The 12,563-nt window shown below is 60.9% G+C and overlaps 1 protein-coding gene across 4 annotated transcripts; it reads right to left on the bottom strand.

The window, feature by feature from the left end:
- Positions 1-537: 537 nt before the first annotated feature.
- TMEM147 (transmembrane protein 147) lies at positions 538-7,932 on the bottom strand. 4 transcript variants are annotated; one of them, XM_030543325.1, is made up of 8 exons: positions 7,872-7,932; positions 6,834-6,979; positions 4,924-4,993; positions 4,443-4,508; positions 4,200-4,336; positions 2,225-2,309; positions 1,510-1,631; positions 538-837 (listed from the first exon to the last, which is right to left on the bottom strand). In XM_030543325.1, the coding sequence occupies exons 2-8, from the start codon at positions 6,908-6,910 to the stop codon at positions 717-719; spliced, it is 678 nt and encodes a 225-aa protein (XP_030399185.1). In that variant the 5' UTR covers positions 6,911-6,979; positions 7,872-7,932; the 3' UTR covers positions 538-716. The 4 variants fall into 4 exon arrangements, with proteins under 4 accessions (XP_030399185.1, XP_030399188.1, XP_030399186.1 ...); XM_030543328.1 differs by lacking the exon at positions 7,872-7,932 and adding an exon at positions 7,803-7,862; XM_030543326.1 differs by lacking the exon at positions 6,834-6,979 and having other exon boundaries at positions 7,872-7,927.
- Between the last annotated feature and the right edge of the window lie 4,631 nt (positions 7,933-12,563).

Below are 12,563 nucleotides of genomic sequence, written 5' to 3'. Positions count from 1 at the left end.
CTCTTGAGGTCTCTTCCAACCCTAATAATCTATGATTCTATGATTCTCACACACACAGAGCAGGACTCATCCCGTCCAGCAGGGACACATGCACAGCAGGGCTCATCCCGTCCAGCAGGGACGGACGGACAGACGGACACACGCACAGAGCAGGGCTCATCCCCTCCAGCAAGGGGCAGCAGGGAGGGATGGGTGGACACACGCACACACACACACACGGGTCGTCCCCTCCAGCAGGGAGCTTCAGGCAGGCAAGGCACACACACACACGAGCAGGACTCGTCCCCTCCAGCAGGGACACACAGCAGGGCTCATCCCATCCGGGAGGGAGGGAGGGACGGGGACACACACACACACACACACACACACGGCTCGTCCCCGCCAGCAGGGGGCGGGCTGCAGGCAGCCAGGCATGCATGCATGCATGCATGCGCGCGCGCACACACACACACACACAAGAGCAGAGATCGTCCCCTCCAGCAGGGGGCAGCAGCGACACAGACACCTCCACACCCCGAATACCACACACAGAAAATGTTGAAAATAAAAAAAACCCGACAGCTGTGGTTTATTCTGACCCTTGTCCTGGTGGATCCAACATGGACTGGATCCCGTGCCACGACGGGCAGCAAAACCGGGTGTTTAGCCATCCCCAAGGTCCCTAGGTTGCAGAGCTGAGAGTATCCCTGGCGGGGTGGGGGTGGGGGTGGGGGCGATTAGTTTCCGTGGACCAAGGTAACGAAGAGACCCAGGGAGCTAAGCGCCAGGAAGCCGGTGATGACAGCTTTGACCAGCAGCGCTGTCCAGCTGCCCAGCAGGAAGACGTGAACGAAGGATCTGGAGAGAAGAGAGACGGACAGGCGGAGACGTGAGTTAGCAGGAACTCCAAGGCTAGGGCACGGCCCTGGGGAAGCTCACAGCACCGCACTGTCCCCACACCCCATCAGCAAGAGCGAATGGGGGGGGAAGCGCTCTGTGAACGTACAGCGCCTGGCACTGGGGGATGGCGGGCCGCAACGGAGACTGTCAAGGTTGAGGAAGATTTTTGACAGAGCAGTTCACGGTCGTCTGCACGAAATGAAACTGTCGGCCCTGAACAAGGGTGGGGGGAGATGTGGGGAGTTTGCGATTGTCCTAGGGCAAAGGGAGGGAGCGGAACGCCAGCACATATGATTTCAGGGGCCTCAAACGTCTCTGGAGGGACTTGTCCCAAGACAAGCCCCACCACCCCAGCCAGGCCCTCGGCCCAGATAATCCCCCCCCAGCCCCGGCCCCTAGAGCCTCCCCCTGGCCCCAGCCAGGTCCAGCGGGAACCTTAGCCTGTTTGCCAACCCCTGCACCCCACCTAGGTCTCTGTCCTCCCTCCAGCTGCGACTCTCACCTCCCAATCTGACCGACCCAGCCACCCCCCCCTTGACTCCCACCTCCAGCTACGTCCCCAACTGCCCTGGAGCCCTGTGCCCCGCCCCGAGCGGCTCCGCCCCCAAAGGCCCCGCTCCCAGCACTCACTCCATGAAGAAGGCCTTGTAGACACTGAGGCCCAGCAGCAGGGTGAGGGGCAGGCGGTAGCGCTTGGGCAGGTCGTAGCGGGTAAACATCCACACCAGGGCAGCCATGGCGATGTAGTGAACCTGAGGAGGGAACGCAGGGCAGGAATGTGTCAGAGAGAGCTGGGCACTGTCCTGGGGAAGATCGCAGCACCAGGGTCCCACCCCCCCACAACTGGAGCACTGCTCGGGGGAAGATCACAGCATCAGTCTGTCCACTGCCCACCCAATGTCGTCTGGGGCACGGTCCTAGGGAACCTCGCAGCACCGGAATGTCCCCTTCCTTGGGGTTGGGGCACTGTCCTGGGGAAGCTCGCAGCACTGGCATGTCCCCTTCCTTGGGGCTAGGACACTATCCCGGGAAATTTCACAGGACCAGAGCATCCCCTTCCTCGGGGCTGGGGCGCTGCCCTGGGGAAGCTCGCAGCGCCAGAGCATCCCCTTCCTTGGGGCTAGGGCGCTGCCCCGGGGAAGCTCGCAGCACCTGCACATCCCCCTCCTTGGGGCTAGGGCACTGTCCCGGGGAAGCTCACAGCCCCAGAGCATCCCCTTCCTTGGGGCTGGGGCACTGTCCCTGGGAAGTTCACAGCACCGGCATGTCCCATTCCTTGCAGCTGGGGCACTGTCCCAGGGAAGCTCGCAGCAGAAGGCCCAGGCAGCAGGAGAGGGGCTCTCACCAGACTGATGTTGGAGTCGATACTCATCTGGATATATTTCCAGTCAAACTCAATGCCACGGGCTCCCACCCAGAGAGGAATGCACCTGACAGAGACACAGGGAGGGTCGGAGGTTGCTCAGCCCAAACACTGCAGCTGGGCCAGGCAGGGAGTGCTCATCCAGCACTGAGATGCAGCCAGCTCTGGGGCTGCTGGGGAACAGCCGCACAGAACATCAGGACGGGACGCGAAGGAGAATCCTTTGTCCCAATGACATTTCCTAGGGCCCTGGGTCGGTGACTGTTCACTGTGGCACAGCGCCCCCTAGTGCTGCGCTAGGGAACTGGGACCAGCCCTGACTGCGGGGAGAGTCCTCACCTATGTTCCGTGTATATTTTCCCACTCATGTGGGGAATGAAATTTGTTATGTGCCCCAATATGGAAGCAACATGTGACACGACCCTGTGACATATCACCTCCACATTGGGGCATGTAACAAAATTCATGTAGCGGGGGTGGGGCTGAGGTGTTTGGTGTGGGAGGGGGCTCAGGGCTGAGGCAAAGAGTTGGAGGGGGCGAGGGCTCTGGTTGGGGTGCGAGCTCTGGGGTGGGGTCAGGGATGAGGGGCTCAGAGCTGGGGCAGTGGGTTGGGATTCAGAGGGGGTGAGGGCTCCGGCCGGGGGTGCAGGCTCTGGGATGAGGTCAGGGATGAGGGGTGCAGGGCTGCGGTGTGGGGGTGAGGTCTCCAGCTCAGGGTGAGGACTCTGGGGTGGGGCTGGGGATGAGGGGTGCAGGGCTGGGGTAAAGGGTTGTGGTGCAGGAGGATGTGGGGATGAGGGTTCCGGCTGGGAGTGTGGGCTGTGAGGTGGGGTCAGGGATGAGGGGTGCAGGGCTGGGGGGTGGGCTCTGGCTGGGGATGTGGGCTCTGGGGTGGGGTTGGGGATGAGGGGCTCAGAGCTGGAGTGTGGGGTGCAGGGCTGGGGTAAAGGATTGTGGTGCAGGGCTGGGGTGTGGGGGTGAGGTCTCCAGCTCAGGGTGAGGACTCTGGGGTGGGGCTGGGGATGAGGGGTGCAGGGCTGGGGTAAAGGGTTGTGGTGCAGGGGGATGTAGGGGTGAGGGTTCCGGCTGGGGGTGTCAGCTCTGGGGTGGGGCTGGGGATGAAGGGCTCAGAGCTGGGGTGTGGGGGTGAGGACTCCAGCAGGGGGTGTGGGGCTCAGAGCTGGGGCAGAGGATTGGGGTGAGGGCTCCAGCTGGGGCTGTGGGCTCTGGGGTGGGGGTGGGGCTGGGGGGGGTTGGGGTGCAGGGGAATGTAGGGGTGAGGGTTCCGGTTGGGGGCGTCGGCTCTGGGGTGGGGCTGGGGATGAAGGGCTCAGAGCTGGGGTGTGGGGGTGAGGGCTCCGGCAGGGGGTGTGGGGCTCAGAGCTGGGGCAGAGGATTGGGGTGAGGGCTCTAGCTGGGGCTGTGGGCTCTAGGGTGGGGCTGGGGGGGTTGGGGTGCAGGGGAATGTAGGGGTGAGGGTTCCGGTTGGGGGCGTCGGCTCTGGGGTGGGGCTGGGGATGAAGGGCTCAGAGCTGGGGTGTGGGGGTGAGGGCTCCGGCAGGGGGTGTGGGGCTCAGAGCTGGGGCAGAGGACTGGGGTGTGGGGCTCAGAGCTGGGGCTTTGGGCTCTGGGGTGGGGCTGGGGGGGTTGGGGTGCAGGCTGCCCCAGGCTACGGTGGGGAGAGAAAACTCCCTGCAGCAGCACCTGGGCTGGCGGGGGAGAGACACCTCTCCCCACCGCAGCCGCTCCAGTCCAGAGCGGGGCTGGGGGAGGGGAACCGAGGCAGAACCGGGGCTGGGGGAGGGGCATCTCTCCCCGCCACTGTCTGCGGGGCGTGGCCCCACCCACACCCCTTGCAGCACGGCGCCCCCTAGCTCCGCACTGGGGCCAGGCTTGGCCGCCAGGGGAGGTCTCCCATCCAAACCCTGGCCCGGCTCAGCGGGCGGGCGGGTCCCACCTGGACATGACGAGCTCGGCCGTGGCCCATCCCATGGCTGCCACCATGATCTTGTACTCGCCCTTCCCTGCGTTCCTCGACATCACCAGGTGCAGCCCCACCAGGTCCGCCAGGTCCACCGTGGCCTTCATGAACTCCTGGGGAATACGCGGGGTTAAACGGTGCCCCTCACTCCCAACCCACAAGCCCCTGCTAGTCCAGCCCTGGGCTCTCCCCCCTACCCCATCCCCAAGTTGAACTTACCCCCACAAAATCATAAGCCCCGGCTCCACCCTCCCAGGTGGGAAAGAAAGTGGCCAAGAACAGCATCTGAAACGAAAAGCAACGACACACAACACAATGTCACAGCAGCGGGCCCAGCGCCTCCCAGACCAGGTCAATAGGCCCATGTAATCTCTCATTCTGCTTCCTGCCCACTCCCCTCCCAGAGCCAGGGAGAGAACCCAGGAGTTCTGGCTCCAAACACCCCCCTGCTCTAACCACCAGCCCCCACTCCCTTCCCAGAGCTGGGGATAGAACCCAGGAGTCCTGGCTCCCAGCCCCCTCCCTGCTCTAAACACTGGACCTCACTCCCCTCACAGAACCAGGGAGAGAACCCAGGAGTCCTGGCTTCAAATGCCCCTCCTGCTCTAACCCCTAGACCCCACTCCCCTCCCAGAGCTGGGGAGAGAACCCAGGAGTCCTGGCTCCCAGCCCCGAGGTCGGTGACAGACGCATCCCTCACCTTGCAGAGCTGGACAAAGAGGTAGGTAGCTCCAGCTTGGACACATCTCCAGAAAGCGTTGTACTCCGACCTGCGGGGGACGGGGGAAGAGATCAGCTGGGGGCATGTGGAGGTGCCCTCCCCCACCGTGATGTTCCCAACCCAGGACAATCCAACCCCTCCCCCCACAGCCACCCCTACAGTCCCAGGAGCAAAAGCAAATTCATGGCAGAGGGAGGAATCCACCAGCCCAAACAATGCAGGGGTGTCACCAAGACCTCGATTCAGCCCCATGTGCCCATCTACCCCGGTATCCTGCCTCGCTCAGCCCCAGGGCCCCATCTACCCCGTTATCCCACTCCCTCCCCGCTCACTCCATGCGCCCATCTACCCCGGTATCCTGCCCTGCTCAGCCCCAGGGCCCCATCAACCCGGTATCCTGCCTCGCTCAGCCCATCTATCCCGCTATCCCACTCCCTCCCCGCTCACTCCATGTGCCCATCCACCCCGGTATCCTGCCTCGCTCAGCCCCAGGGCCCCATCAACCCGGTACCCTACCCTGCTCAGCCCCAGGGCCCCATCTACCCTGCTATCCCACCCCCTCCCCGCTCACCCCATGCGCCCATCTACCCCGGTATCCTGCCTCGCTCAGCCCCAGGGCCCCATCTACCCCGTTATCCCACTCCCTCCCCGCTCACTCCATGCGCCCATCTACCCCGGTATCCTGCCCTGCTCAGCCCCAGGGCCCCATCAACCCGGTATCCTGCCTCGCTCAGCCCATCTATCCCGCTATCCCACTCCCTCCCCGCTCACCCCATGTGCCCATCCACCCCGGTATCCTGCCTCGCTCAGCCCCAGGGCCCCATCAACCCGGTACCCTACCCTGCTCAGCCCCAGGGCCCCATCTACCCTGCTATCCCACCCCCTCCCCGCTCACCCCATGCGCCCATCTACCCCGGTATCCTGCCCTGCTCAGCCCCACGGCCCCATCTACCCCGCTATCCCACCCCCTACCCGCTCACCCATCTACCCAGGTATCCTGCCTCGCTCACCCCATGCGCCCATCTACCCCGGTATCCTGCCCTGCTCAGCCCCAGAGCCCCATCTACCCCGGTATCTCACCCACCACCCCACTCAGTCCCAGGGGCCCATCTACCCTGCTATCCCACCCCCTCCTCGCTCACCCCATGCGCCCATCTACCCCGGTATCCTGCCCTGCTCAGCCCCAGGGCCCCATCTACCCCGCTATCCCACCCCCTTCCCGCTCACCCATCTACCCAGGTATCCTGCCCCGCTCAGCCCCACACGCCCGTCTACCCCGGTATCCTGCCCCACTCAGTCACATGCGCCCATCTACCCCTGTATCCTGCCCCGCTCAGCCCCAGGGGCCCATCTACCCCGTTGTCCTGCACCACTCAGCCCATCTACCCCACTATCCCACCCCTTCCCCGTTAAGTCCCATGTGCCCATCTACCCCAGTATCTCACCCACCACCCCACTCAGCCCCAGGGGCCCCATCTACCCCTGTATCCTGCCCTGCTCAGCCCCAGGGGCCTATCTATCCCGCTATCCCATCCCCTCCCCACGCGCCCATACCTCAGTCCCAGGGGCCCAATGCCCCGCTGCCCCACCCCCCTGCCCTGCTCAGCCCCAGGGGCCCATCTACTCCAGTATATCCTGTCCCGCTCAGCCCGAGGGGCCATTCTACCCTGGTATCCTGCCCCACTCAGCCCATCTACCCCGCTATCCCACCCTCTTCCCGCAGCCCTGCTCTGCTCCATGGACCCATCTACCCCAGTCTCCTGCCCCCCAGGCAGTATCCCCAGCCCAGCCCAGCCCTCCCCCGGGAGCATCGCTGCACCCCAAACCCTGCCTCCCCAGCTGGACAGAGCCCCTGCCCATAAGCACAGACCCCAGACCGGGGCACTCACAGGCCACTGCACTTGTAGGTGATGAAGTAGGGGAAATAGGCCAGTGCAAAGCAGTTGCCAAAGTGGAAGAGGGTCATGACTCTGCTGGCACCAGGATCAGTGTGGGGGTGGGCTGGGGGGTCTGTCTGCCACCACCCGGATCCTGCCTGGGGAGAATGACAGGGATAGAACCCAGGAGTCCTGGCTCCCAGTCCACCCTGCTCTAACTCCCAGACCTCACACCTCTCCCGGGGGCAGGGAGAGAACTCAGGAGTCCTGGCTCCCAGCCCACCCTGCTCTAACTCCCCAGACCTCACATCCCTCCCAGGGGCAGGGAGAGAACCCAGGAGTCCTGGCTCCCAGCCCCTCTGCTCTAACCCACCAGATCCCCCTCCACCCCGTGAGCCAGACACAGAGCCCAGGAGTCCTGGCTCCCAGCCCACCCTGCTCTAACTCCCCAGACCTCACACCTCTCCCGGGGGCAGGGAGAGAACCCAGGAGTCCTGGCTCCCAGTCCACCCTGCTCTAACTCCCCAGACCTCACACCCCTCCCGGGGGCAGGGAGAGAACCCAGGAGTCCTGGCTCCCAGCCCACCCTGCTCTAACCCACCAGACCCCACACCCCTCCCAGGGGCAGGGAGAGAACCCAGGAGTCCTGGCTCCCAGCCCACCCTGCTCTAACCCACCAGACCTCACACCCCTCCTGGGGGCAGGGAGGGGACCCAGGAGTCCTGGCTCCCAGAGCACTCTGCTCTAACTCCCCAGACCTCACACCCCTCCCGGGGGCAGGAAGAGAACCCAGGAGTCCTGGCTCCCAGCCCACCCTGCTCTAACCCACCAGACCCCACACCCCTCCCAGGGGCAGGGAGAGAACCCAGGAGTCCTGGCTCCCAGCCCACCCTGCTCTAACCCACCAGACCCCACACCCCTCCCAGGGGCAGGGAGAGAACCCAGGAGTCCTGGCTCCCAGCCCACTCTGCTCTAACCCACCAGATCCCACACGCCCCTCCAAACCAGGGGCCAGAACCCAGGAGTCCGGGCTCCCAGACCGATACTCACTAGACCCCACCAGTCCCTAGCACATGCGCCGCAATGAGCAGCAAGGTGGATTGACTTGCCCTGCCCCAGTGCACTCTGGGAGCTGTAGTTACTAGTTTCCCTTGGACCAGCCTTTCTATTGGCCAAACTGGGTAATTGGACTACAACACCCAAGATGCAACGCCCACCACTCTGGTCCGGGAGCAAAGCTCTATGGGACTCAGAAAAGGTTACAGTCCCATCGGACTACATCTCCCATGAGGCTGTGCACCCAGTATGGCGAGAGGGGCCGCGCAGGTGTTCTAGTCACTCGGTCACTGGACTACATTTCCCGTGATGCCGCAAGCGCTGGCAGCGGTGCACTATGGGAGCTGTAGTCTTCCAGCCGGCTTCCTCAGCCATAAGGACTACAGCCCCCCATCATGCATGGGGAGGCATTAATAATATTCCTGTGTTCTATGCAGGGAGTAGGGGGGTCTGGTGGTTAGAGCGAGGACGGAAGGGTGGGGGGGCTGGAAGCCAGGACTCCTGGGTTCCATCCCTGGCACTGGAATTCTGCCTACACTCCACATCCCGAAGCTAAAGGGGTCCGTGGAAGCCAGATCCAGGGGACAATAAGGGGTTATTAAAGAATCATTTCCCCTTCCCCCACCCCCCATAAGTGGCTCAATCCAGGGCAGCCTGGCCAGATGTTCCTCACTGCCACATCCAGCAGCTCCAAGGGTTTCCCTGCCTTTGTGCCTAATCCCATTGCGTAAGCGGCTGGGATTTTCTCTGAGCCCTTTATTCAGAGCCGGGATGAGGAGGTGGCAGAGGCACCATCCCCTGCTGGCACCCCTCTGGTTAGATCCATGCCCTGACTCTTTGCAATTAGGTCCCTCCCAGCAGGCTGCCATAAATCCCCAGCTGGAGTCAGGTCTGCCCCCCAACCTCTGTGCTACAGGGAGCAGGGTGGGGGGCTCTGCCCTGGCAGTCAGGATTGCCCCTGATGTCGCAGCACAGCTCAAGGGGGTGCTGTGCTCCAGGGGGGGCTCTGCCCTGGCAGCTGGCTGGCCCTGGTGCCTCCAGTGTGGTGCTAGGATTGGGCTAGTGTTAAGACCATGGATTCGGACATCTCGATTCATTATTCAGTTCTGCCAGGCTGCTTTTGTGACTTTAGGATTGTCACTGCATCTCTTGGGGCCATAGTTTGCCTGTCAGTACAATGGGCACCATAATCATCCCTTCCTATGGAGATTGTGACATCTAGGGCCAGGGATTGGCTTCAGCAGGGCAGCACCCGGCACAACAGGGCCCTGATCTCAGCTGGGCCAGGGATTGGCTCTGGGCAGGGTCCAGCCCAACAGGGCCCCGATCTCAGCTAGGGCAGGGCCTGTCTCTGGCTGTGTTTCTGGGCAGTGCCTGGCACAGTGGGGCCCTGATCTCATCTAGGGCAGGGCCTGTCTCTGGCTGTGTTTCTGGGCAGTGCCTGGCACGACAGGGCCCTGATCTCAGCTGGGGCAGGGCCTATCTCTGGCTGCGTCTGGGCCAGCGTCCAGCCCCCTGGCATCTCATCTGCAGCCTCTAGCTGCTCCCAGAACCCAGCTCCCCAGGATTCCAGTGCCCCAGCTGGGTCACCCCACTGCAGCTTCACCCGGGCACTACAGGGCTGGCAGCTGGTATTGGACTTTCCCAACCAGCCAAGAGGTCTGAAGCCAGGCCCTGCACTGCCGTCTGTGAACATCCCCATCCCGCGTCCCTGCGCCATACACCCTGGCTGGTGTCCTCAGCCTCGCTTCCCGCTGACGTCAGCTCCTAAGTGGATCACTCGCAGCCTGGGAGCCCAAGGCCGATGCCCACAGGGCGACCTTGCTGAAGAAGTGGCTCTTCCTCCCTGTCATAGCGACATTGGCCACTGGGTGGCAGCCTGGCATTGCCATTTGAATCAGCTCACCTGGCCTAGATTTGGAAAGGAAAATAATAGGACAGCTGGGTTGTGGTCCAGTGGTTCTAGCCCCACTTGTGGGAAGGGAGTGGGGTCTAGTGGTTAGAGCAGGAGGGCTTTGCTAACCCCAGCTTGTGTTCTCCCTCCTGCAGAAGCCACTCGTGTTAGTGGGAAGGTCCAGAGCCATGCTAGGTTACTCAGGAGTTTCAAACACAGGAGGAACAGGTGCTACTTCCCCTTCTAAGGGAGTAAATAGATGTTGCAGGCAGTGAAAGCAAGTGCTGGCACGTAAGGAGGCTGGGTTGTGGGGAGCAGCAGATGGGGTTTTTCAGAGAAATAGCTTATAAGCCCCATCCTCCAAGAGCCCATTGCCTCCTGTGACTCAGTTTCCCTTATCATACATGGGTAATAGATCTGAGCTATGGTGCTTTGTCTACCCCACCCCTGGCTCCACTTCTCTATCACCTCAATCACCAGCTGCTTGTCTGCTGTTCCTGGCCTGTTGTGTGCCCCCCCCCCACTCAGGGAGCTGTCACCCCCTTCTCTGCTGCCAGCCTCCATCATCTCTGAGTTATATCTTTCAAGTCAGTCCCCAGGCCAGCCCCACCCTGACATTATCTGGGTGCATAGGGAGCCATATACCCAACAGGTCACTCCTGGCTCATTGTTGGTTTGGACCAGCTGCAATTTCCTTGTATAGTTGGATTGTAGGATTGCCTTTTTGTATTGAGTGGATCAGTAACTGTTTCCTATCTTTTAACCCCCACCTAGGAATCAAGGAAATAAATAGTGGTGACTGCTGGGGATCTGTTCAGGAACTGCCATATTCCCAGCTGACTGGTAAAAGGCGTAAAGACTGAGGCAGCAAAGTTTGTAAGCAACAGAGTTACTCAAGCTAGGGAAGTCCAAAGCTGCTGCTGCTAAGAGTTACCTAGTGTAGTGATGTCCCTTTGTAACACCAAGGCAAGTGACATTCAATGTTGATAAATGCAAAGGGGAAACGGTCCCCAGGCTGCCCACAAAAATGTAGCCTCCCGTGCTGTCACTGCTCATGAAAGGTCAGGTAGGCAGTGTGGATAGTGCTCTCAAAAAGCTAACAAGCGTTAGGAAGGGAAGAGACAGTAAGACAGAAAATACACCACTGGGGTATAAATCCATGGTACTACCACACCTCGAATACTTGGTGCAGTTCTGTGCCCATCTCAAAACAAAAATTAGAAGTGGAGAAAGGTGCAGAGAAGAGCAACAAACGGTGTGGTAGGGAACAGCTGGCACGCGCAGAGATTGAAGATACTTGGCCTGTTCAGCTTAGAACCAAGGTGACTGAGGGGGGATATGAATCTATAAAATCATGAACAGTGTGGAGAAGCGTGAGGGGGTGGGGACACTAAGAACTTGGTCACTAGGAAAAGACCAGGCAGCAGGTGTAAGAGAAGCGTAACTACTTCCTTCACCAACAGCTGGCCAGCCTGGGGACCTCACTGCCAGGGGAGGCTGGGAAGGCCAAAATTATAACTGGGTTCAAGAAGAGAACTAGTTAAGTTCAGAGGATAGGGCCATCGCTCACTTAGCCAAGATGGTCCAGGACAAAACCTCACGCTCTAGAGGTCCCAGAAGCTCATTGCCAGCAGCCAGGACTGGACAGGGGCTGGATCACTCTGGAACTGCCTTGTTCTATTCATGCCCTCTGAAGCCTCTGCGCCTGGCCCTTGGCAGAAAACAGGAGATTGGGCTGGATGGACCATTCTTAGGCTTGTGACATGCCTACCCCAACGAGGTCCTGGCAGGAGGCTGGGGCTGCTACAATAGAATTCCCCTGCAGCAGCCAAGAAAGGCAGAGATATCAAGACTCTAGGGTTGCAAGTCTGGGGTGCTGTTTTCAAGAGGTGCTGCAGGCTGTGATCCAAGGGGCACAGGCTGGTTATTGGCCCATTCATGCTTTGGAAGGTGCTTCAGCTATACCCTACAGCTTAGAAGCAAGAGGTGTTTTCTGGGCAAGCACTGGCAGTTCAGCATGTGGGTACCCCAGCCTCTGGAGGGACATGCTAGGAAAGCACATACCAAGCTCAAGGGGCCCAGCTGCTGCCAAGGCCCAGCACTCTGCTTTGGTGAGACCAGCCCTTTGCCAAGATGGTGACATGCCAAGCGAGACATAATGGAGACCTTTATGGAGAATTTGCAACAGCTGGTCAATTTGTGCCAAGCAATGAGGCAAGGCCCTGAATGGCTCCATTCAGAGACCGGGTGTGGACAAGCCCCTGCCCTGGCTGGGGAGGTAGGCACTGCTGGCCTCCAGGTTCTGGAAGAGAGTCATTATGAAGCACCTGAAGGCTGCACCATCAGCAATGCTTTAATTTCTCCACCCCACCATGGTAGGACACCCTTGGCCCTAGCCAACAAGCTCTGGTCAACCCCTTGCACAGAAATAAGACCAGACAGCAGCTGTCACCACAGATCCCAACCCTGGTTGGGGGTAACCTTGTGCCGATGGTGCTCAGTGGCAGTCCATGGGCCACTGGTTGTCTATAGGCAGGTGACAAACATTCAGCAGAGAAACAAGCAAATAAAGATGTTGCCCCCATGAAAAACCTGCAGCTATGTGGTTTGCAGATCAAGACCCCATTAGAGTTGCTTCAGGACCTACTTTGTGCTTAAGGCACTGTCTGGGCCTTGCTTCAGTTTCCCCTCCTCCTCGTGTATTTAGGCTTAGCTCTTTGGAGCAGGGATCATGTGTGCGGCACCACCGCACGGTCAGAGAAGAGGTGCTACTGCACTACGTTTGCAGTCCT

The sequence above is a fragment of the Gopherus evgoodei genome, unplaced genomic scaffold, assembly GCF_007399415.2.
Source record: "Gopherus evgoodei ecotype Sinaloan lineage unplaced genomic scaffold, rGopEvg1_v1.p scaffold_31_arrow_ctg1, whole genome shotgun sequence".
Taxonomy (NCBI): Eukaryota; Metazoa; Chordata; order Testudines; family Testudinidae; genus Gopherus; species Gopherus evgoodei.
The sequence above is the reverse complement of the archived record's forward strand: the minus strand, read 5'-3'. Positions and strand labels throughout refer to the sequence as shown.

Excerpts from the sequence above, each read along its gene's own strand:
- TMEM147 (XM_030543325.1), bottom strand. The coding sequence starts at position 6,910 with ATGACCCTCTTCCACTTTGGCAACTGCTTTGCACTGGCCTATTTCCCC. Across the intron at positions 2,310-4,199 it reads GCCGAGCTCGTCATGTCCAG|GTGCATTCCTCTCTGGGTGG; the intron begins GTGGGACCCGCC and ends TGTCTCTGTCAG. Across the intron at positions 1,632-2,224 it reads TCGACTCCAACATCAGTCTG|GTTCACTACATCGCCATGGC; the intron begins GTGAGAGCCCCT and ends TTCCCTCCTCAG.